Source organism: Ursus arctos, unplaced genomic scaffold (genome assembly GCF_023065955.2).
Source record: "Ursus arctos isolate Adak ecotype North America unplaced genomic scaffold, UrsArc2.0 scaffold_14, whole genome shotgun sequence".
Classification (NCBI taxonomy): Eukaryota; Metazoa; Chordata; class Mammalia; order Carnivora; family Ursidae; genus Ursus; species Ursus arctos.
Genome location: NW_026622808.1, coordinates 32337507 through 32359370, shown reverse-complemented (window position 1 = coordinate 32359370; position 21864 = coordinate 32337507). Strand labels below are relative to the sequence as shown.

The 21864-nt window shown below is 44.9% G+C and overlaps 2 protein-coding genes and 1 long non-coding RNA gene across 6 annotated transcripts in view; 2 read left to right on the top strand and 1 right to left on the bottom strand.

Moving 5' to 3' along the window:
* ARIH2 (ariadne RBR E3 ubiquitin protein ligase 2) overlaps positions 1-1631 on the bottom strand; it is a 48121-nt gene extending 46490 nt beyond the window's left edge. The window contains exon 1 of one of the 4 annotated variants that reach the window (XM_026500791.4): positions 1472-1631. The gene's annotated coding sequence lies outside the window, so the exon portion shown is untranslated. Of the gene's footprint in view, positions 1-434; positions 1380-1471 lie in introns of those variants that run through there. The other 3 variants (XM_044384834.3, XM_057312074.1, XM_057312073.1) reach the window with 3 other exon arrangements.
* A 1457-nt stretch (positions 1632-3088) lies between these two features.
* On the top strand, positions 3089-8376 carry LOC130543658 (uncharacterized). The gene is made up of 2 exons (XR_008959157.1): positions 3089-3171; positions 8103-8376. It is a non-coding gene; the product is annotated as an uncharacterized LOC130543658 (long non-coding RNA).
* Positions 8377-12899: 4523 nt separating this feature from the next.
* The window catches only part of SLC25A20 (solute carrier family 25 member 20), a 31587-nt gene continuing 22622 nt past the window's right edge, over positions 12900-21864 (top strand). The window contains exons 1-2 of the mRNA XM_026500790.4: positions 12900-16674; positions 21328-21420. Coding sequence (XP_026356575.1) covers positions 16570-16674; positions 21328-21420 — 198 coding nt within the window. The 5' untranslated portion in view covers positions 12900-16569. The remainder of the gene's footprint in view (positions 16675-21327; positions 21421-21864) is intronic.

Sequence of the window (21864 nt, the reverse complement as noted above, 5' to 3'; positions counted from 1 at the left end):
CAAAGCTACCTCCAGAACCACAACAAACAGAAGACCATGCTTTCCACTTTCTTTGGATTTCTCCCCACGATTTGAACTTAGAGGATGCCCATAGGCTTCTCACCAACTAAATACTCAAGAAGCAGGGGAAAACTTCATACTTCCCTCCAAAAAAGAGAAAGAAATCATTCTCATTTCATACTTAGTGGGAGTTCTAGGTCCGGATTAAACACAAAACAAAACAAAACAAAAAACCAACAAAAAACCAAAGAAACTTATTTTTTTATCTTTTCAAAGTTAAATATCCCTAATTCTACTCAAAAGATTGCTGACATTGTTCAAAGGGGCCAGAATGTTATTGCCTTATTAACAGAACTGATGACAACGCTTTGATTTCCTTTGGATGTTAAATATTATCCCTCTACCCCAGACAGAAAAAGAGTAATAGAAATTACTTTTTCCCCAGAGCCAAAGTCACATGTTCAGGAGACGTGACACCCATCCTGGGCTAAAGGATCCAAACTGAAGACTTCTCTCTCAGTTTAAAGTTGACGAGAACACTTTTTTGGCAAGTGTGAAATGTTTACTCCAGACATAATATTTGGCTCTAAATGGTCATTTATTTACTAAGGCTACATCTCCCAAGAAAACTACTTAGCACTTTTAAAATATGAATCAGTAACTTAGTTTCAAAACCCTACACTATACTATTCTGTTTAATAAGGTAGACACTTGCCCCGTGTGGTTATTAAAATTTAACTTAAAAGTTAAATAAAAGCCTAAAATTTGGTTTTTCAGTCGCACTAGCCATAAGTCAAATGCTCAACAGCCACGTGTGCTAGTGGATACCCTAACTTAAGAACAAAAGTATAGAATATGTCCATTGTGGCAGAAAGTTCTACGGGACAGAGCAACAATCAGTACAGAGGTGAAGTCATCCGACAACACGGCTGTCTCTCCCGCGGCTAACACAGCGGCGTCCGGCTAGACCGCGGCGAAGCTCCTGGGCCGCACGTTTCTACCGAGGCGCAGGGACAGCCGCGAGGACACGGAGCCCTCGCGCAGGGGGACCCTTCGCAGGCGAGCGTTAACTAACTGTGCGGGCGGCACTGCAAGGGCTCCGAATGATGACTAGAGTGGGGAGCCCCGGAGGCGGCGCGTATCCCCGGCGCGCCCGGTGGGGAGGGCCCCGATGCGCCGGCGCCAGTCGGTCAGAGGCGCTGGCCTCCGACCTCTCCGGGAGCTGGGAAGACGGCGTGAGGAGGAAAACGGAGAGACGCCAGGAGCCCGCCCGCCCCGGTTGTAGCCTTCAGTCGCCCCTCCGCGGGCGGCGCTGGGTGTTGAGACGGGGAACCGGCGGCCGGGGGCACCGGGGCCTCGCGGGCGGCGACGAAGGCGGAGCCCCGGTCGGGCTAGGGAGGCGCGCGGAGAGCCCACCCCCCTCCCCGACCCGGCGGGGTAAACAAGGCCGCGACCCGCGCCGCACACTTACCGGGAGCCGCAGCCCGCGGCCGCTCAGCCCGGGCGGACCAGACCAGGTCCGGCCGGGCCAGAGGTGTCAGACACAGGCGCAGAGGCGGCGGCGGAGACGACGGGCCGACGCCGGTCAAGGCCCGCGCTCCTTCCTCCCGCGGAGCCGACTCCGCAGCTCCGGAAGTGCTCAGTGCGGTTGCGTCACTTCCGGCCCGGGGTCGACCCGCGGTCGCCGAAGTCGCGGCTGGTGCTGGGTAATAGCGTCCCTTGGCCAACGCTTTATTGCGGGTCAGCTCTCCGATCCCGCGTGTGACCCGGTATGGCCAGCGCCCAAGGCTGCCGGAGGCAGCGGAGGAGAGGAGTCGGTTTATTGGAGAATGGTCAAGGCATCTCTTCCGGCTTTCGCCTACCGGCGCCGCCCGCTGGGATAATTTTAACCAGTGTTTTTCTGATGGACTGCTCGCTTCACTGTGTGTATTCGAGTGTAGTGCACACAGAAGACATACGTCCGTGGAGTGGTAAAGGACTGTTGTTTCCCGGCCGCTATCTGGTGGAAGAAGAACTGGGGCTTCAGGTCACCGCGCCGGGCCGGGACTTTCTGCCTAGACTCTCAGGCCGCCGCCGGGTGGCCCCCGAGCCGCAGATACCACGCCGGGCTTTCCCTTTACTCTCCGCGGCCTGGCCCACCCAGTTCTCCAGCTTCCCATTCATCGTACAAGATAGAATCGTGATTTTGTTTCCTAAATTGCACATTTGTCTTGCTACACGGTTTCATCAGTCTAGGAAGTATGTGCCATTATGACAGCCAGTTACTTCTAGGACCTGTTGCCAAGTATTGTGGCTGAAAAGCCACTGAGGCTCACTCAAGTTGCTGCTGCACAAGTGGCAATGCGGGTGTGAAGCCGGTGATGTTACGGAGCATCCTGGCTGTGCAAGTCCTCCCATAACCCAAACTATTTCCACCCATACACAAGTCGTGTATGTACTGATATTCAGAATATCTATGTGTAGCGAGCTCTCTTATTTAGTTCTTGCTTCTTGCGTGTATTCGTGTATTTCTTATACATGGTTTTCAGCTTCCAGGTTAACTAAGAGCATTTTCCTAAATAAGGCGCAAATACTAGAAAGCCCCCCCCCCGCAAAAGAAACAAATATTAGAAAGCCCAAATTAATTTGGAATGAAAATTAATAGCAATGACTAACAATTGTAGGATTATGAATCTTATGTATGTTAGCAACATAAAAGGCTACTAAACTTCAATGTGCTTATTTCATTTGTTTTGACAAAACATATTCCTTTAAATTATGATACTAGCAAAGGACCTAAAATATATTTTCTGTAAATGAAATCTGAATTAGAAGCTCTCATTTTAGGTTACTGGTAATAAATGATCTCCAGCAAATAAAAGGAAACAGTAAGTCTGTACAATTATTGGATTTGCAAAATAGAGACTTTGTTCATATGTCAAGCACATGGGTTTACATACAATATATTGGAATCCTATGTATTTATTTGTTCACCTGTTTTTCTCTTGCCAAAGGTGAGTTTTTGCTTGTTTGTTTTAGAGAGGGAGAGCAAGAAAGAGAGAGGGAGATGGAAAGAGAATCTTAAGCAGGCTCCGCGCTGGGCGGAAACTCAGTCTCAGCCCTGAGATGATGATCTGAGCCAAAATCAAGAGTTGGACACTTAACTGACTGAGCCACAGGGCACCCCAAAAGGTGAGTTTCTTAAGGGCACAGATCCAACCTTATTTTCAATATTACTCTATTACATAAACATTTATTGGGCTGATGATAATATTTTTAACCAGTGGCAATTTCTCTCCAGGAAATAGAGATTTAAGAATTAAGCCAAGGGGCACCTGGGTGGCTCAGTCATTAAGCGTCTGCCTTCAGCTCAGGGCGTGATCCCGGGGTCCTGGGATCGAGCCCCACATCGGGCTCCTTCACTGGGAGCCTGCTTCTTCCTCTCCCACTCCCCCTGCCTTGTGCTCCCTCTCTTGCTGGCTGTCTCTCTCTCTGTCAGATAAATAAATAAAAAATCTTTAAAAAAAAAAAGAATTAAGCCAAAATGTTTAAGGATATGCATAAAAATATGTGCACATATATGTGCTTTGGAATGCCGATTCAAGTAGAAAATGTTTGCAGCATCCAAAATGTCCAAAAGTAAATTTGTTAAATTATGGTAAAATATACAGTAAAGAAAACCATTAGCAATGATGCTGTACTAAGGCATCTATTAACAAGGAAAGGTATTTTTGATAAGAATAAGAAATTAAATGTGTATGATAGTACTTTTTCAAAATAAATATGCAGAAATCCAGACAGGCCATAGTGGGAATGGTTTATCTCAGCTCCTCAATGTCTGGGGCCTCAGCTGGAAGACTTGAAAGGAGCTGGAATCGTGGGAAAAATTATTTACTCATATATCCAGTGGTTTTGGTGGCTGTCAGCTGGGAGTCTAGCTGGAGCTGTTAGCCAGAACACATATGCAGATGACCTCTCCATGTTGGTCTGGTTTCTATGAAAGCCGGGTGCCAAGGAGAAGTGTCTTAAGAGAAACAGAGCTAGTTGGAAGTTGTATCTCTTTTTATAACTTAGCCTTTGAAGTCAGACAGCATTACTTCTATCACATTTTCTTGGTCCAAGCAGTTACAAATGTCCTCTCAGGTAGGAAGGAAAGAAATGAAGGCCCACCCTTGATAGAGGAAAACCAACATTGTATCACATTGTAAGAAAAGCATGTGGAATGGGATATGTGTTGGTGTAGCCATCTTTGGAAAATATAATCTGCCATATCACATATTACATATATATATATATCTTATACATATAGCTTTCATCTTCATCTTTATTGATTTTAATTACACAACTAATATATTGATATATTAAAGTTGCAAAAAATTAACACAAAAGTATTGATAGCAACATGTGAATATTCCCGTTAACTCACTTCGACTCTCTTTACCCTCTCTGGGGTTGTTACCATTGTCCGATCCTTTCTACGCATTTACATATATATCTATATTCGTAGCTATACACACCCATTTACACAAATATTTTTTTCTGTTAGTAACAAAATATTATAAAATGCTTCTTTTTTCACTTAGTAGAAAGTGCTATTATTCTCCCCCATTCCACCAATGAGCAAACTAAGACACAGGAAGTTCTGATAATTGCTCAAAATTATAAAGCTAGGAAGTGGCCAACCTGAGAATCTAACCCTGCTGGTTTGGCTCCAGAGTCTACCCTCTGTCCACAGTGCTGGACCCCACCTCAGTATTTTCTAATATGAATGTGTTGTCATCCATTTGACCATGCTCCCTTTGCAGGTCATCTGTTTCCAGTTTTTCACAATTACAAATAATGCCGCAATAAACACCGTTGGACATACTTCTTTTTGCACAGATGTGAACATTTGGGGTCATATTTCTAGAAATGGAATTGGTGAGTCAACTGCTATGCTCATACTGCCAAATCACCTTTTAAAAATGCCTTTGATTCTTTGAGCCCGGCTGAAGGCCAGGCACCATGTTGTTAGATATAATGGTGGGGGAAGGAGATCACAGTCCCTGCAGTTTAGGAGCTTTGGTCTAGTAAGAGATGAAAAAATTAGAGGAATCATGAAATAAGTATGAAATTGCTGTGAGGAGAACTACACGGGAGAGTCACTACATCTTCGTCCTCTGCTCTATCTACATTCATTCCCTAGTAATCTCATCCAGTCTCTGCCCAAGGACCTCCAACACAATGAGGATTTACAGGTTTTTCTTTCTAGCCCTACCTGATTCCCTGAACTCCGCATTCAGTATATTCAGTTCTCCATTCAACACCCTATTTGGAGGTCATATTGGCCCTGAAATTTGAAGTCCCAAACAAAACTCAATTTTATCCCCAAACTGGTCATTCTCCCAAGTGTGTCCCAGCTCAGTAATGCCACTATTTCTGTTTACTCAGGCCAAAAATTCACAAGTCTCCTATGACTCTTCTTTCCCTTTCCAATTCCAGTTCCACATTCAATCCGTAATTCTATACCTCCATGATATGTCCTGATTTGGCACTTCTCCCCATCTGCTGCTCTTAGTGCAAACCACCATCATGTGTCCCTGGATGTGAGCAATTAACTAGTTACCATGCTTCTACCCATGCTACTATATTTGTTCTATACATTATCTAGAAAGATCTTTTTAAAGCATAAAACGTGTCAATTCCCTGTTCAAAACCCCTCAAAGCTTTCAATCACAGGCTTTAGTCTTGTAGGCCTATAGAGGTAGGGTCTGGATCCAGATGCCCAGGGTTAGAATCCCAGTTTGGTGACTTCCTAGCTGTGTGAATTTGGGTAAGGAACTTCACCTCTCTATGACAGTTTTCTCATTTGTGAAATGGAGATAATAGAAGCACCTTCCATTGAATGAAAAAGCAGAATAATATTTACAATAGCTTTTCATTAATAAAAAAGGATTTGTGTAAGTGTGTGTGTGTGTATGTATGTATGGCTGTAGATATATATATAGATATTGAGCCTGGGTGGCTCAATTGGTTAAGTGTCTGCCTTCTGCTCAGGTCGTGATCCTGGTGTCCTGGGATCGAGTTCCGCATTGGGCTCCTTGCTCAGTGGGGCGACTGCTTCTCCCTCTGCCTGCTACCCCCCTGCTTGTGCTCTCTCGCTGACAAATAAAACCTATTAAATATATATACATACATATATATATATTTGTAGATGTATAAAAAAGTTCCTAAAAGGATATGTACGAAAGGCTTATATCTTATAGTCCTGTTTTTTAGGTTGACCTCTTTATTTACTTTTTTAAAAGATTTTATTTATTTGAGAGAAAGAGAGACAGCCAGTGAGAAAGGGAACACAAGCAGGGGGAGTAGGAGAGGAAGAAGCAGGCTCCCAGCAGAGGAGCCCAATGTGGGGCTCAATCCCAGAATGCTGGGATCACGCCCTCAGCCGAAGGCAGACGCTTAATGACTGAGCCTCCCAGGCGCCCCAATAGGTTGACCTCTTTAATCAGTCCTCAATTTGTGTTTGGTAGGGTGTGTAGAGAGTCTAGTTTTGTTTTTTCTAATTTGAGATCAGTTGTTCCAATACCATTTATTGAAAAGACCATCCTTTATTCACTACTTAGAAAAGTACCTTTATCATGATCTAAATTCCCATGTATACATGGATCTGTTATCTGGACTCTCAGTTCTGTTTTGAGGGTCTATTTGCCTATTCCTGCTTCAATACCAGAGTTTTAATGACAGCTTCGTGGTTTGTTTTTATATATACTAGAACAAGATATCCTTATGATATCTATGTATGAAATTTCTTAGCCATTCTCATACAATTTTTCTTTTGTATAAACCTTAGATTCAGGTTAACATGTTTCACTTTTTTTTAAAGATTTTATTTATTTATTTGAGAGACAGACAGAGGGCACAAGTGGGGGGAGGAGGGAGAAGCAGACTCCCTGTTGAGCAGCGAGCCCAACACTGGGCTCCATCCCAGGACTCTGAGCCACCCAGGCATCTGTCCAGTGGATTTTTAAAAATGAAACATGTTGGGGCGCCTGAGTGGTTCAGTCAGTTAAGCGTCTGACTCTTGATTTCAGCTAAGGTCATGATCTCAGGTTATGAGATTGAGCCCCGAGTCAGGCTCTGTACTCAGCGTGGAGTACAGAGATTCTCTCTTCCCTCTCCCTCTGCCCTTCTCCCTGCTCTCTCTCTCTAAATAAATAAAATACTTTTAAAAAATAAAAAATTTTTAAATCCACTGGGGAGCACTGAATTTTTAAGATTGACTTAAGGGTAGTACTGATATCCTCAATATTGACTCTTTGCATCCAAGGAATTGTCTTTACACTGGTTTTTCCTTTATGCCTTTGAATTTTTTTTTTTAAGATTTTATTTATTTATTCGACAGAGATAGAGACAGCCAGCGAGAGAGGGAACACAAGCAGGGGGAGTGGGAGAGGAAGAAGCAGGCTCATAGTGGAAGAGCCTGATGTGGGGCTCGATCCCATAACGTCGGGATCACGCCCTGAGCTGAAGGCAGATGCTTAACCGCTGTGCCACCCAGGCGCCCCTATGCCTTTGAATTTTTATAATTTTATTCCCATGGGTCTTTGATTTAGTCCTGAGTATCTTACGGGTTTTCTTACTATTCTGAATAGGATTCTTTTTTTTTTTTTGCATGTTTTCTAATTGGTTATTTCTTTTAAGATTATTTATTTATATTTTTGGGTGAGGGGGAGCACGAGCAGGGGGAAGGGCAGAGGGAGAAGCAGACTCCCTGCTGAGCAGGGAGCCTGATGTGTGGCTTGATCCCAGGACCCTGGGGTCATGACCTGAGCGGAAGGCAGACACTTAACTGACTGAGCCACCCAGGCACCCCTAATTGGTTATTGTTAATGTATTAAAAAGCTATTGTTTCTGGATATAGTTCTTCTGCCTATCTCCTTACTTAATTTCTTCTTAGTCTCAATGGGTCTTCAACTGATTTTCTTGAATTTTCAAAGTAGGCATTTGGATTGCTTGAAAATTGTGATATTTTGGATTCTTAATTTTTAGTATTTAAATCTTTCACTTATTCTTTCCTTGTCTTATTTCTCTCTCTCCTTTTTTCCCTCCTTTTTAAAAGATTTTATTTATTAATTTGACAGAGAAAGAGAGAGAGCACAAGCAGGGGGAGCAGCAGAGGAAGAGGGAGAAGCAGATTCCCCGCCAAAAAGGGAGCCCGACGTGGGGCTCCATCCCAGGACCCCAGGATCATGACCTAAGCCCAAGGCAGATGCTTAACCGACTGAACCATCCAGGCACCCTTATCTCCTTCTTTTTTTCTTTCTTCCTTCCTCTCCTACTTTCTTCTTTCCCTTCCTCCTTTCCTATTGGTCTTATTGTCTTGGCTACCATGTTCAATAAAAGGTTAAGCAGTAATCATGATCAAAAGCATCTTTACCTTTGTTCCTATCATTAATAGGAAGGTTTCTAATATTTTACCTTTAAACATTTTTGCTAAGAAAGATATAGTTACTAAGTTGCTTTAAAATTTTTTTTTTTTTAGGTAGACTCCATATCCAATGTGGGGCTCGAACTCACAACCCTGAGATCAAAAGTCACATCCTTGGGGGCATCTGGGTGGCTCAGTCTGTTAAGCATCTGCCTTCGGCTCAGGTCATGATCCCAGAGTCCTGGGATCAAGCCCCACGTCCGTCTCCCTACTCAGTGGGGAGCCTGCTTCTCCCTCTCCCTCTGCCCCTCCACTAGACACTTGTGTTCTGTCTCTCTCTCTCAAATAAATAAAATCTTAAAAAAAAAAAAAAGTCACATGCTCTACTGACTGAGCCACCCAGGCACCACAGTTGTGGGTTTTTTAAAGAGATATTTATGTTTTATCTAATACAAGGGAGTTTACGTAAAAATCTCAAGTTCACAGTTTTATGTTCTTTTCCTTTTTTTTTAAGTTTATTTATTTATTTTTTTAGTAATCTCTACACCCAGTGTGGGGCTTGAACTCAAAACACAACAGAGATCAAGAGTCACATACTCTTCTGACTGAGCCAACCAGGTGCCCCTATGTTCTTTTCCTTTTTTTTTTTTAAAGTTTTTCTTTATGTAAGTAATCTCTACACCCAGTGTAGGGCTCAAACTCACAACTCCAAGAGCAAGAGGTCCACACTCCGACTCTGAACCAGCCAGGCACCCTCTTTTGTTTTGTTTTTGATAAGGAATGATTGTATGCTACTATTGCTGGTCAGACTCTCTGGAAACAAATGCTGAGATGGAGTTGGGAGAGCAAGGTATTTATTAAGGACCAACATATGTAAAGGGAAGGATCAGGAAGCAGAATTGGGCAGAAGCAAAAGTTAAACTGTTACAGTCCCGGTGAAGCTGCCACTAACCCAGCAGAGAGCACTGGAATTGATGTGGGAAACAAAGGCAGAAAAAAAAATTACTAAATTTCTTTACTACTTACAGCCCACTGACAAGTTTTTGAAACAGGCAGAGTGACTTTCCTCTAGGGACTCAACTGCCTGGATGTTGACACTTTGCTAAGGACAAAAGGCAATTGTAGCCCAACCCCCAGGATCCTGGAAGTCTACCTTAACATATAAAAATTCCTTTGGAAACTTCCTTTATCTCTACCCCCAAGATATCTACTCCCCACCAAGATACATGTTGGCAATCATCCCCCAAGCATATGACCCACCGATATACATCTGAAGGGACTCACGAGTAAGGTTTTATGAGTAATATATGACTTTTTCCTAACAATAGCTAGCCCCCTCAAGGTCCTGGAAACCTTGCTTCCAAAATTCCTTAGAGACTTAAGGTATCCCTAACCTCCTCCCAACTTGAAAGTATATAGTGAGCCACTCCACATGATCCCAGTGCAGCTCTTTCTACTCATGGGTCCTGTCCCTATGCTTTAATGGAATCACCTTTTTGCACCAAAGACGTCTAAAGAATCCTTTCTTGGCCATCAGCTCTGGACCTCACCAACATTCCAAAACTACACCATTTGGCGACCACAAAGGGACCCCTCTTGCTCTAGAGAGCTTTCCTGCTGTTCTCACCTTCACTTAATAAACTATCACTTCACCCTTTTGTGTCCACAAGATTCATTCTTTGCCGCTGCGAGACAAGAACGCTGCAACCCTGTAACAGGATGAACAGTGCCTATCAGAGTATCTTATACCAGGTCAGACTGACCAAGCTTTTATATACTTTTACATACTTGGATTTATACATGTGCTCAGTCACTGGGTGTAGGCTGTCTTGGAAAGGGTATGCCTAGAGGGGAGACAGCTATCCGAGACTAAGTCATCTCTTGAAGGGCTGAGAGCTGGAGGCTGTCTGCTACTGTATGTTTCACAGCTGGGCAGCCAGGCCTTCCTTGAAGAAGGTTCTAGGTGGTACAACTCGATGTCTACCACAAATATTACATGGTTCTTACCATTTATTGAGATGATCATAGGATTGTCATCCTTACAGTATTAGTGTTATGATCACATTATGGGATTTTTAAGTAAGCTCCACACCCAACATGGGGCTTGAACCCAAGACCCTGAGATCAAGAGTTGCACATTTCACCCACTGAGTGAGCCAGGTTCCCTGGGATTCACTGATTTTAAATCACATTTCATCATACTACCTTATCAATTTAAAACTTTGTGGAATTGATTTGCTAATATTTTACTTTTGATATTTTTGTTATTCATGCAGTAAGTGATAGTAGTTTCTGGTTTCCTTTTTCTATGTGAATGCTATCCTTGTCTGATTTTGGCATCATGGTAATGCTAGACTCTAAAGTTTAGGAATAAGTAATGGTGAAAGCAACCACGTACAGAAAACTGTTGGATATGGCCCAGGTACCACCTCTCATATGAATCTTCTGGAATTTTTGTACCAGATACTTATTTTTAATTGAACATCAATGATTATTAAGATAACTACTAGTTTCACAAGTTTTTTTTGCTTACCATGTTTTCTTTCTTGGATTTGTTTGGCTGTAGTATATTTCTTCTTTTTTTTTTTTTTTTTAAGATTTTATTTATTTGACAGAGAAAGAAAGAGAGCACAAGTAGGCAGAGTGGTAGACAGAGGGAGAGGGAGAAGCAGGCTCCCCGCTGAGCAAGGAACTGGATGCGGGGCTGGATCCCAGAACCCTGGGATTGTGACCTGAGCTGAAGGCAGACACTTAACCGACTGAGCCACCCAGGTGCCCCTATGTTGTGATTTTTATTCCTTGCTTGATAGCCTTTTTTTTTTTTCTTCACTCCTAAAGCTTTTTAAGATTCTTTTTCCTTTTGTTCTGAAAAGTTGTCACGGTACATATAAACGCCTTTTGTTATTCATTTTGCTTGGTACTCACTGGCCCTTTTCAGTTGAAAGATGTGAGTTTCCTACTGAGATATTTTTTTCTTTGTACTTCGTCCTTTCCCACTGGAAATACCATTAGTAATACTATTACTCTGTCCTTTCCTACTGGAAATACTATTAGAGAGGTGGGGACTCCTGAATCTGTCCTCTGTGCCACAAATTTCCCCTCTTCTTTTTCAGCTTGTCTTTTTTTCCACATTGCCTTTTTAAGAGATTTATCAGCTTGATCATTCAGCTTTCTAATTTTCTTTCTAGGAGTGTCCATATTTTGATTCAGCTAACCTATGAAGTACTTTTAAATTCAAGATTTCTTGTGGGTTCTCTTTTCTTGGATGCCATTTACCTTCACATGTATTGAGTTTGAGATTCCTGTGGGCTGCAGGGGTGGAGCCCATGACAAGTACAGAGATTACAAAGATTTCAGCCCAGACTTAGAATCTGAGGCCAGGAAGAAAGAAAGAGGAAAAAAGGACCAAATAAGGGACAGTAGGAAGATTAGCCCATATTTGATGTCCAGGGTTTAGGAACAGGGCTTCTCACCTGAGGTCCAAGGATGGCTTCAAGTTCTCATGAGACTGAAAGCAAACCTGCATACGTATATGTACATTTTTCTGGGGAAGGGGTACCAGGGGTTTTCCACCCTGAAAATGGCTAAGAACCACTGGCTGGACAATGTCTAGCATATGGAAGGAACTTGGTATACATCTCTTGCATCCGCATGTTATGGAGTAGGAAGGACACTATGTGCTGAAGGGAAAAGTATGTGTAAAGGCCTGGGTCAAGGGTGGGAGGCAGTTGAGTAACAGGTCTGTGTGGTAAACCAGGAGAAGCTCAGCTTGCTCAGAGATGAAGATAGAGTCTAGAGAAAAACAAGGTTGAGGAAGTGTGCTACTATGAGATTATGAAAAGCCTTGACTGCCCAGAGAACACTACTTGTGTTTTATTCTGGTGCAATGAGGAGCTGAGGATGATTTTTGGCCAGGAAATGGCATAGTCAGATTAAATTTCATGTCAGTTTTCTAGTTGTGGGTAAGGCTGACCAGATGAATATGCAGGAAGACCATTTGTTTAGTGGATTATAAGTTACCCTTTGAGGATTTAATAGGACCTGGTGGGCTTGAGTAGAGTCCACATTGAGGTCTGTCATGGATGTGCTCAGGTTTACCAGCAGGGGTTACTAGGAGGGCTATTTTATATCAAACACCGTCTTTTCTAGAAGCTGCTCTGAGTGCAGGTTGACTCTAAATTAGCTTCTCTTCTGTAGCCAGAGTATTACAAGCAATAAATGAGAGAAATAAGGTCCCATTACGAAACCCTGAATCTTGGACATCCTGCTCAGTAAAACTCCTGAGGTCAATCCAGTGATTAGCTCAGAGTTTTGCAAACAGCAAGGGTTCAGTGAACATTTTGCCCTCTCCTGGTTGAAATTCCCCATAATCTGTGGGAAACAAATGCCATGATGATCACTGGGGAAGAAAGTTGGGAGGAAATCTCAGGTCTAAGGAGCTGACAATCTGCTTTGCACTTGAGCACTCTTCCAACTGCTCTTTCTTGTTCCAATGTCTGAGATTCTTTTTTTTTTTTTCTATTTTGAAGATTTTATTTATACATTTGAGAGAGAGAGAGACAGAGAGAGCACACAAGCAAGGGAAGAGGCAGTGGGAGAGGGAGAAGCAGGTTCCCCACTAAGCAGGGAGCCAGATACGGGGCTCAATCCCAGGACTTGGAGATCATGACCTGAGCTGAAGGCAGACGCCTAACCATCTGAGCCACCCGGGTGCCCCTAATGTCTGAGATTCTTGTGTTCAGCCATACTGAAGCCCTCTGAGGATAGAAACTCACTTTGTAACTTACTCAACAACAATCATCCTTTTCTTTCTCTTTCTTTCTTTCTTTCTTTCTTTCTTTCTTTCTTTCTTTCTTTCTTTTTCTTTCCTTCCCTCCCTTTCTTTCTTTCCTTTTCTTTCTTTCTTTCTTTCTTTCTTTCTTTCTTTCTTTCAAGAAAGGGCATGGGTGGCAAGGCAGAGGAAGAGAATCATCAAGCCAACTCTCCGCTGAGTGTGCAGCTCAATATGCATCTTGATCCCATGACCCATGAGATCCTGACTTGAGCTGAAAGCAAGAGTCAGCTGTTCAACCGGCTGAGCCACCTAGGAGCCCCAGGAGAAAGAGAATCCTTTAAGTGGGCTCCACTCAGCATAGAGCTAAACCCGGGTCTCGACCTCACAACCTTGAGATCATAGCCTGAGCCAAACTCAAAAGTCAGACTCTTAACCGACTGAGCCACCCAGGAGCCCCAACAACAATCATCCTTTTAAGCACCTACTGCATGTCAGGTGTTATGCTACCTTACTTTACAGTTGGCCTACGGGCTGTCTCCTTGCCTAGCTTAAACAGTTTTCTGCCATCTCGGAGGTTCTTAACAATGGGTGCTTCTCCAGCTCAGTCACAAAGCCTTAAAGACTCTTGTGCCACGATTCAGTTCCAGAGATTCAGAGTCAGAGTCCTGGAGATCCCAGGGATTTGGAAGAAGTTTGCTGGGTGATGCCACACACACTAGATACCACCTCCGCCACCTTCGGGATCTTGTCTTATCAGCACCACTTTCTCTCTTTTCTTGATATTTCCCTCAGCCTCAGTCCCATCTTAAACACTGAAATCGAAACCTTCCTTTAAGCCTTTGTTCTTTTTGCTTCCCTGCCAAACTCCTCAAACCAGTAATTAATTGACTCCCAGTGCCTCTGCCTTCTTGCTGCCTGTTCAGTACTCAACCCACCACATCAATACTCCTGGCAGGCTTCTTCGGCATGTCACCAATGACTAATAGTTAAACCTAAGGAGTGTTTAAAATTCCTTAGCTTGACCCAGTATTTGACCCTTTCATCCTTTTACTGAAAGGCATCATTCTCTCTTTGGTTTCCTCAAACTCTAGTAGCAACTTCTGCTTTGGGGGCTCCTCCTAGCACGCCAGCCCATTTCCCCACGGTATAGTCTTCCAGGGGTTGCATATACATTTCTTTGCTGAAACCTTCCTGGCTTCTGTCTCTGGCTTCACCTCTCTCCTGGTTCCCAATCTGTACACCTGATGCTGACCAAATGTGTCCTCAGGGTGCCACAAGCACTGCAATTGCTGTGTGTCTGAAAGCCAGAGTTGCTGCAGGTTTCTGGTAATATTAGCCTCTGGGTTCTAACTCCTTTTCCAACCATCAGTGACCCTTGCCTCAGTTCATGCCTTCACTCCTTCTTGCCTGGACTGCAATAATTCTCTCTCATCTGGTCTCCCTGCTTCCAGTCACTCCCAACACAAATTCATCCATCTAAAATAGACTTCCTAAAACAAATCTGAACATGTCACCACTGTGCTTAAGACTGTTCCACGGCTTCCCATCACCTCTTAGAAAAAGTGTATGGCACAGAGTAGACATGTTTGGGGCCCTTGCCTCAGCCTCCTTGCCCTCCCCTCCATAGGACTTCTAGCCCAGCCAGGCTCAGTCAGATCCCAATCCTGATCCTGTTACTCATCTTTCTGCCCCCAGCATAGACAGCCTGCCCATCTTCCCCGCTTCAGGTTTTCCTCTAGCCTGAGAGTACTACAAAGGAGGACTATTATCAAGTCAGCTTGGCGGTAAGGTACCTGTCGCATGTCTATTGTTCACAGCTTTTTTATTTGTTTAAGTTTTACTTATTTAAGTAATCCTGACATGGGGCTTAAACTCAAAAACCCTGAAATCAGGAGGCTCATGCTCTTCCAACTGAGCCAGTCAGGCACCCCTGTCCACAGCTTTATAACTGAGTATTTTCAAATGTACAGAAATGATGAAAAAGTAAGATAGTGAATACTTGGATACCATCCACCTAGAGTCATTAAGGCAAAAATATTAACATCATCCTTAACTCCTCTCTCACATACCTTATGTTCTATTCATTAACAATTCCTTTAGATTCTTCTTTCAGAATATATCCAAAATCCAAATACTTCTCACCACCTCCTTTTCTGTGCCATATCCAAGCAAGCACCTCTGACCATGACTTTTAGCTTCCTCAATGCTCCCTGCTTTCTCCTTGCTCCTTACAGTCTATTCTCACCCAGCAGTCAGAGGGATGCTGTTAACTCACTATGTCACTCCCCTGCTCAAAAACCTGAACGGCAGGGCACCTAGGTGGTGCAGTGAGTTGAGTGTCCGCCTCTTGATTTCAGCTCAGGTCATAGCCCCAGTGTCCTACGGTCAAGCCCCGCATTGGGTTCCACTCTCAGCATGGAGTCTGCTTGAGTTTCTCTCTCCCTCTCTCTTCACCCCCCCACCACGCTCTAGCGCATGCATTCTCTCTCTCAAAAATCTTTAAAAACAAACAAACAAACAAACAAACCCCGAATGGATTCTGTCTCCCATTTTCTTCAGAGGAGAGGCTGATGTCCTCATAGCCGCACACAAAGTCTGTTTAATGTGCCAGTATTATCTCCATGTCTTTACCGCTACTCCTTCCCTTCCCTCACTCTGCTATAGCCACAAAGGCCTCTCTGTGGTTCCTCAATCAGGCCAGGCACAGCCCACCTCAGGGCTTTTGCATTTTCTTTTCCTCTGCTTCTTAGGTCCCTCACCCTTCACCCCATGTCTTTGGACAGGACGCACTTCCTCACCTCCTCAGTGAAACCCTCTTTTACCTACTTAAAACTGCCTATTACTCTCCTGCCCTCTCCCATACTCTCTAACCCTCTTTCCAGGTTTTTCTCCACAGCAGTTATCACCACTTGATACACTATGCAGTTTTCACTTACTTATCTTTGTTATGCTCTGTAAGCTCCACAAGGACAGGGACTCGTGTGCTGGGCTACCATGTGTGCCTCCAGCCCCTGGAAGGGCGGCTGGAACATAGCGGAGCGCTGTCGGCCTCAGCCGAGTGACTGGAAGAATGGGAGCCCAGAGTAGAAAACATTCAAGCCCGGGAAGACTTCCAGGAGGAGCCCATCTAACCGCCGCTCTCCCAAACACCGCCCAGAGGATGTGGGAGCCGGCTCCGCTTCCTCGAACCCCGCCTGTCGGGGGCGGGGCCTCCACCGGAAGCCTCCCTCCCCAGCGGAAGCCGACCCTGCAGCCTGGGCCCTCCTCCCAACCTGTCCCCGGCTCTTGCCCCGCCCACCCGAAAGTGGGTGAAAGGTCAGCGCTGCCGGCGTGTGGCTGGGGCTGTGGAGCAGGACCCGTCCGGAACAGATAGACGCACACTGCCGGCGAGGCGGACGGACGGACCATGGCAGACGAAGCGAAGCCCATCAGCCCGCTAAAGAACCTGCTGGCCGGCGGTTTTGGCGGCATGTGCCTGGTATTTGTGGGGCACCCTCTGGACACTGTCAAGGTGCGAGGAGGCTGGGGCGCCGGCTGGAGGGAGGAGGCCCGGGAGGGGCGCGGAAAGTAGCGTCTCCCACCAGGCGCAGCCCGGGATAGAAGCGGGGCATGAGAAGTAGAATCTCCCTTTCGCTCTTTTCGAGGATCGGGGTTGGGGCAGGGGGAAGCTGTTCTTCGCGCCCCAAAGAGCCAGACAGCGCAGAGAGAGCAGCCTCTAACCGTCCATCAAGGGCTCGCATTTGAAGTTCTCTGTCCCGCGTCCTCTCCTGACCCTGAGCCACTTCTTTGGGGATAGGAAAGAAAAAGCGCCTCCCCAAAGTTCCTATATCAGCAAACCTTATGACATTAACAGCAGGATTGAAACAGGTCACCTGTTAAAGCCCTCCTCAGGAAAAGAGCTAGGCAGAGGCGCAATAATTCTAGAGATGTCTTTTTTTTTTTTTTTTAAGATTTTATTTATTTATTTGACAGAGAGAAAGGCAGCCAGCGAGAGAGGGAACACAAGCAGGGGGAGTGGGAGAGGAAGAAGCTGGGAGCCTGAGCCTGATGCGGGGCTCAATCCCAGAATGCCAGGATCATGCCCTGAGCCGAAGGCAGATGCTTAAGGACTGAGACACCCAGGCGCCCCTAGAAATGTCTTTTGAAACATTCTCTGGGCCCCCACCGTCATCTCCTTCTCATTTTCCCCACTGCAGAGAGGGGGTTGGCCATCTTCAGCCTATCACCTCCCATCAGCCTGATAGGCCTCCTGTGGGAGGTGATGATAACCTCAGAGATTGAGTCCCTTCCAAAGAAAGCAAGTGACTGATTTCTCCCAGGGCCAGGATGATCCTCACAAGTCCCATGTGAGGAAGCCGTAATCAAACTGAGGCTCTGGGAAGGAGGAAACTCATCAGGGCTAGCTCCCTGTCTTCACATCCTACCTCAGTTCTTCCCCCTGCAGCACTTTTAGCAAGGCCTGCCTGGAGCAAAGTCCATGCCCTGTGACTTAGCATTCAAAACTTTATCTGAGTTTTCTAACCTTATTTCTGGAGATAGCTCTGGAGTTTCTTCCACAAGAGATAGGTCTGGGGCCATTTCACTCTTGGCAGGTTTGGGCAACAACCTCTTTGCTGCCTTTCATTACTCTTTCGGAGTCAATCTACGGGAAGATCAGGATTAAAACAATCAGGCTGGTTAGGGCACTGTGAAACATGAAATCAGGTGTTTATTTAGCTGATGGTAAATGCGGTGTGTGTTAGTGCTTCCCAGAAAATGGTCATTTTAGGCAGCACAGTCTAGTAAGAGAGAAGAATTGTCTGGTGTCTCATCCTACTCTTGATCCATGTAGCCAGATGTCTTGTTAGTTCCAGGCATTTGGGACCTCTCTTCTAAGAAAGCAAAAGCCTTCTTGGCTACCTTACACAAATGTTGCTCTTAACTTCTGAATCCTCTTGCCCATCCTCCCCACAGATGTCACTCTCAGGAAGGGCCCAGTGATCTCTGTACTGAAGTGTAAATGACTGAAAATGTTCCCTGGCATTTTTATCAGCCAGAAAGCCTCTTTTATGCTTAAACAAAACCACAAATTGCTGATTGCCGTCCTTTTGACCTCAGAGAGCCACCTGGGCTCCAGTCAAAGCCTGGAGGTCCAAGGTCACTAGTTGTGGCCTGAGAAGGCAAGAACTTCAGTACTTCAGAGTTGGAGCTTGGAAAGGCTGTATGGCAGGTGGCTAAGGGCTGGCTGAGTTCTGACTGGAGAAGTAGAAAAACCCAGACATTCTGGGTGTGGGGAAGGCAAGAGTGAAAGCAGATACAGGCTTGGCAGTGGGAGTCAGGCTGTAAAATAAGATCAACCATGGGGTACTTAAATGTTCTTGCTGGCCTGGATGGCGGGTGTCATGATGGGACAACGATGAGATTTACACAAAATCACAGAAAGGGATCAGCAGTTTTGATCCATTGCTCCCTCCCTACCAAGCGAAGAAGGTTGTGCCTGATCATGGAGGAGCTGAAAGCCAATATAACGGATTTTAGATATAAAGCAGTGGGAGCCTCTGGACATTTCTACTGTTCTGTCCTATAAACTCAGATTTGTATGTCCTCTCCGGTGCCTAGAGAGTGATTCCTTATTGTGACGTGTAAGGCCCTAATAAATATAAGAATGAGAGATTCTAAAGAAACAGAGGAACAGCATGCTGAAAATCGTGTTTTGAAAAAGTTGGTATGATAGCAACCTGAGAAGGACTTGGAAGCCGAAGAACTCTGAGCAGGAAAAACAGCCAGGAAATAGACTACAGAAGAAACTGGATGTATCAGTTATCTATTGCAGTATAACAACTTACCCCAAAGCTTAGTGATACGAAAGAACAGCAGCCATTAACTCTCACAGTCTCTGTGAGGCAGGATTTGGGGGGCAGCCTTAGGCAAATAGTCTGGCCCAGGGTTGCTTCTGAGATTGCAGATGTTGGCTGGGATCCAGAATGTGTAAAGAACTCTTACAAGTTAGGGGTGCCTGGGTGGCGCAGTCATTAAGCATCTGCCTCCGGCTCAGGGCGTGATCCCAGCGTTCTGGGATCGAGCCCCACATCAGGCTTCTCCACTAGGAGCCTGCTTCTTCCTCTCCCACTCCCCCTGCTTGTGTTCCCTGTCTCGCTGCCTGTCTTTCTCTGTCAAATAAGTAAATAAAATCTTAAAAAAAAAAAAACTCTTACAAGTTAATAAAAAGACAAATAGCCCAATTAAAAAATGGGCGAAAGGCTTAATATTCGGTAAATATTAAGCAAATTTATAGAGACAGAAAGTAGATAAGTGATTGCCAAGAGTTGAGAGGAGAGAAGAATGGGGAGTAACTACTAATGGTGTGGTGTTTCTTTTTGGGGTCATGAAAATGTTATAAATTGATTGTAAGGAAGGTTGCACAATTCAAAATACTAAAATACAGAATTGTGCACTGTAAAAGGGTGAATTTTGTGGTATGTAAATTATATCTTAATAAAGGCATTTAAAAGAAGTACTGAACCAGGCTGCCTAGCTGGCTTAGTTGGTAGAGCATGTGGCTCTTTTTTTTTTTTTTTAATATTTATTTATTTATTTTAGAGAGAGAGAGAATGTGCTCAAGCACAAGCAGGGGGAGGGGCAGAGGTGTAGAGGGAAAGAAGCAGACTCCCCACTGAGCGGGGAGCCTGATGCGGGGCTTGATCCCAGGACTCCAAGATCATGACCTAAGCCGAAATCAAGAATCAGAGAGCATGTCACTCTTGATTTTGGGGTCACGAGTTTGACTGCCACGTTGGGTGTAGAGATTGCTTTAAAAAAAAAAAAAAGTACTGAACCAAAGACAGTGCACCTCCCCCACAATAGGTGTTATCTGGGACTACCAGATTGGCATCCATGTGGTTCATTCATGTGCGGGCACATTCATGCTGCCTGTGTCAGGAGGCCTTTTTTCCTCTGCACATGGCCTCTCTAGGCTGCTTGAGTGTCCTCATGACATGGTGGCTGACTTCTCCCAAAGCAGATAACCTGAGATAGAGAGAGGCAGAAGCTGGCCTTTTTATCACCTAGCCTTGGAAGTCGTATAGCATCAATACCACCACACTCTATTCGATAGAAGTGAGTTCACTGAGTCTGGTCCACATTTAAGGGGAGTGAATCAGGACTTACCTTTGAAGGGGAAAGAGCATTAAAGAATTAGTGGACATAATTGAAAACCACTACACTGTGTATGGATGGGTTAGAACTTGCCCTGGGAGAGGACTCAGACAGAGAGAGGAAGAAATTAGGATTCTGGAAGCATCTCGAAGGACCACTTTAACAGACTTGGTTCCCATGTCATAAGAGCAACAGGATAAGTAGTCAGAGGTGATGCTGTGGTTTCAAATTCTGAGAAAGTGGGTGGCTAGGTGGCTCTGGCACAAATGGCACATTCATCAAGAGGGTGAGATTCCAGAGGTAATTTGAGGAGGGAGATCTTCTCCAGGCAGTTAGAAGTGTAGCCCTAAAGATGGGAAAGAAGGTCTGGAGATGACCAAGTGATCGTCATCACTGAGCAGAAGCTGAAGCCCTGCAATCTTGAGTTTTCTGAAAGGGATTGTGGGCCAGATGGGTAGGGCGCTGAGCCTTGAAGAATGCCTGGAGTAGAGAAGGACGTAAAGGACGGAGTTGTAAGAAGGGAGGTTTCAAGAAGAGATAGTTTGAAGCTTTGGATGCACCAAAAGGTCGAGAAGGATGAGAACTAAGAAGAGTAGCATTAAATCCACCTTATTCCAGAATGCCTCTGTGGAGTGCCTTACCTAACCACCAGCATACCACCACAAATGGAAGGGGGATGGTGGCTAGAGCGGGAGCTTTGCATCAGCCAGGCCTTATTACTGGCACATCACTTGAATTCCCTAAACCCAGTCTTCTCATCTGTAAGCTGGGAATACCTATCCCATTGGGTCACTGTGGGATCCATTAGGTAAGAAATAAATGGTGGAAGTAACTGGATGAGGGGAAAAAAGAAGCACGCTACTCGTGACCTGTAAGTGCAGCCTTGGAATAAACTGGAAGAAAAAGAAGTCTGAATCTAGCAGGTTAAGTGAATGCCAAAGACATGTACACAGGCACAGCTTTCTCTGTTCAGAGTTTGGCAGGCAGTTCTGTTTCTGGGAGATGACTGCATTTTAACTTCTGGTTTCAGGTCCGACTGCAGACACAGCCCTCAAGTTTGCCTGGACAGCCTCCCATGTACTCTGGGACCTTCGACTGTTTCCGGAAGACTCTTGTTAGAGAGGTATGGTACCCAAGTGCTGGGCATTCTTCTTACTCAGAGGACCACATTCCCAGAGTTGGTTTGTTATCCCCCTGGGGGGATAGAGTGACTTTCTGCTGGAGGTCTAGCCCACAGCTGTGGCTGTCTCATCATGCTGTCCTATGCCCTCCTGTTGTTGCGCTGGAGTCTTTGATAATTCCAGCCACTTTTATATGCAAGACTGAAGCTAATAAAATGGTTCTCTCATTTGGAAGGCAGAATTAGACCACAGGGAATTAGTGGGGAATAATTAGAGATGTGAAATGAAAGAAAATACAAATCTGGATCAGTTGGTTCAATAGAGGTCAGTGTTAGAAGTTCATGTAAAGTCTCAGGGTGCCTGGTTGGCTCAGTTGGCAGAGCATGTGATTCTTCATCTCAGGGTCATGAGTTCAAGCCCTACGTTGGGCATACTTAAAAAGAAAA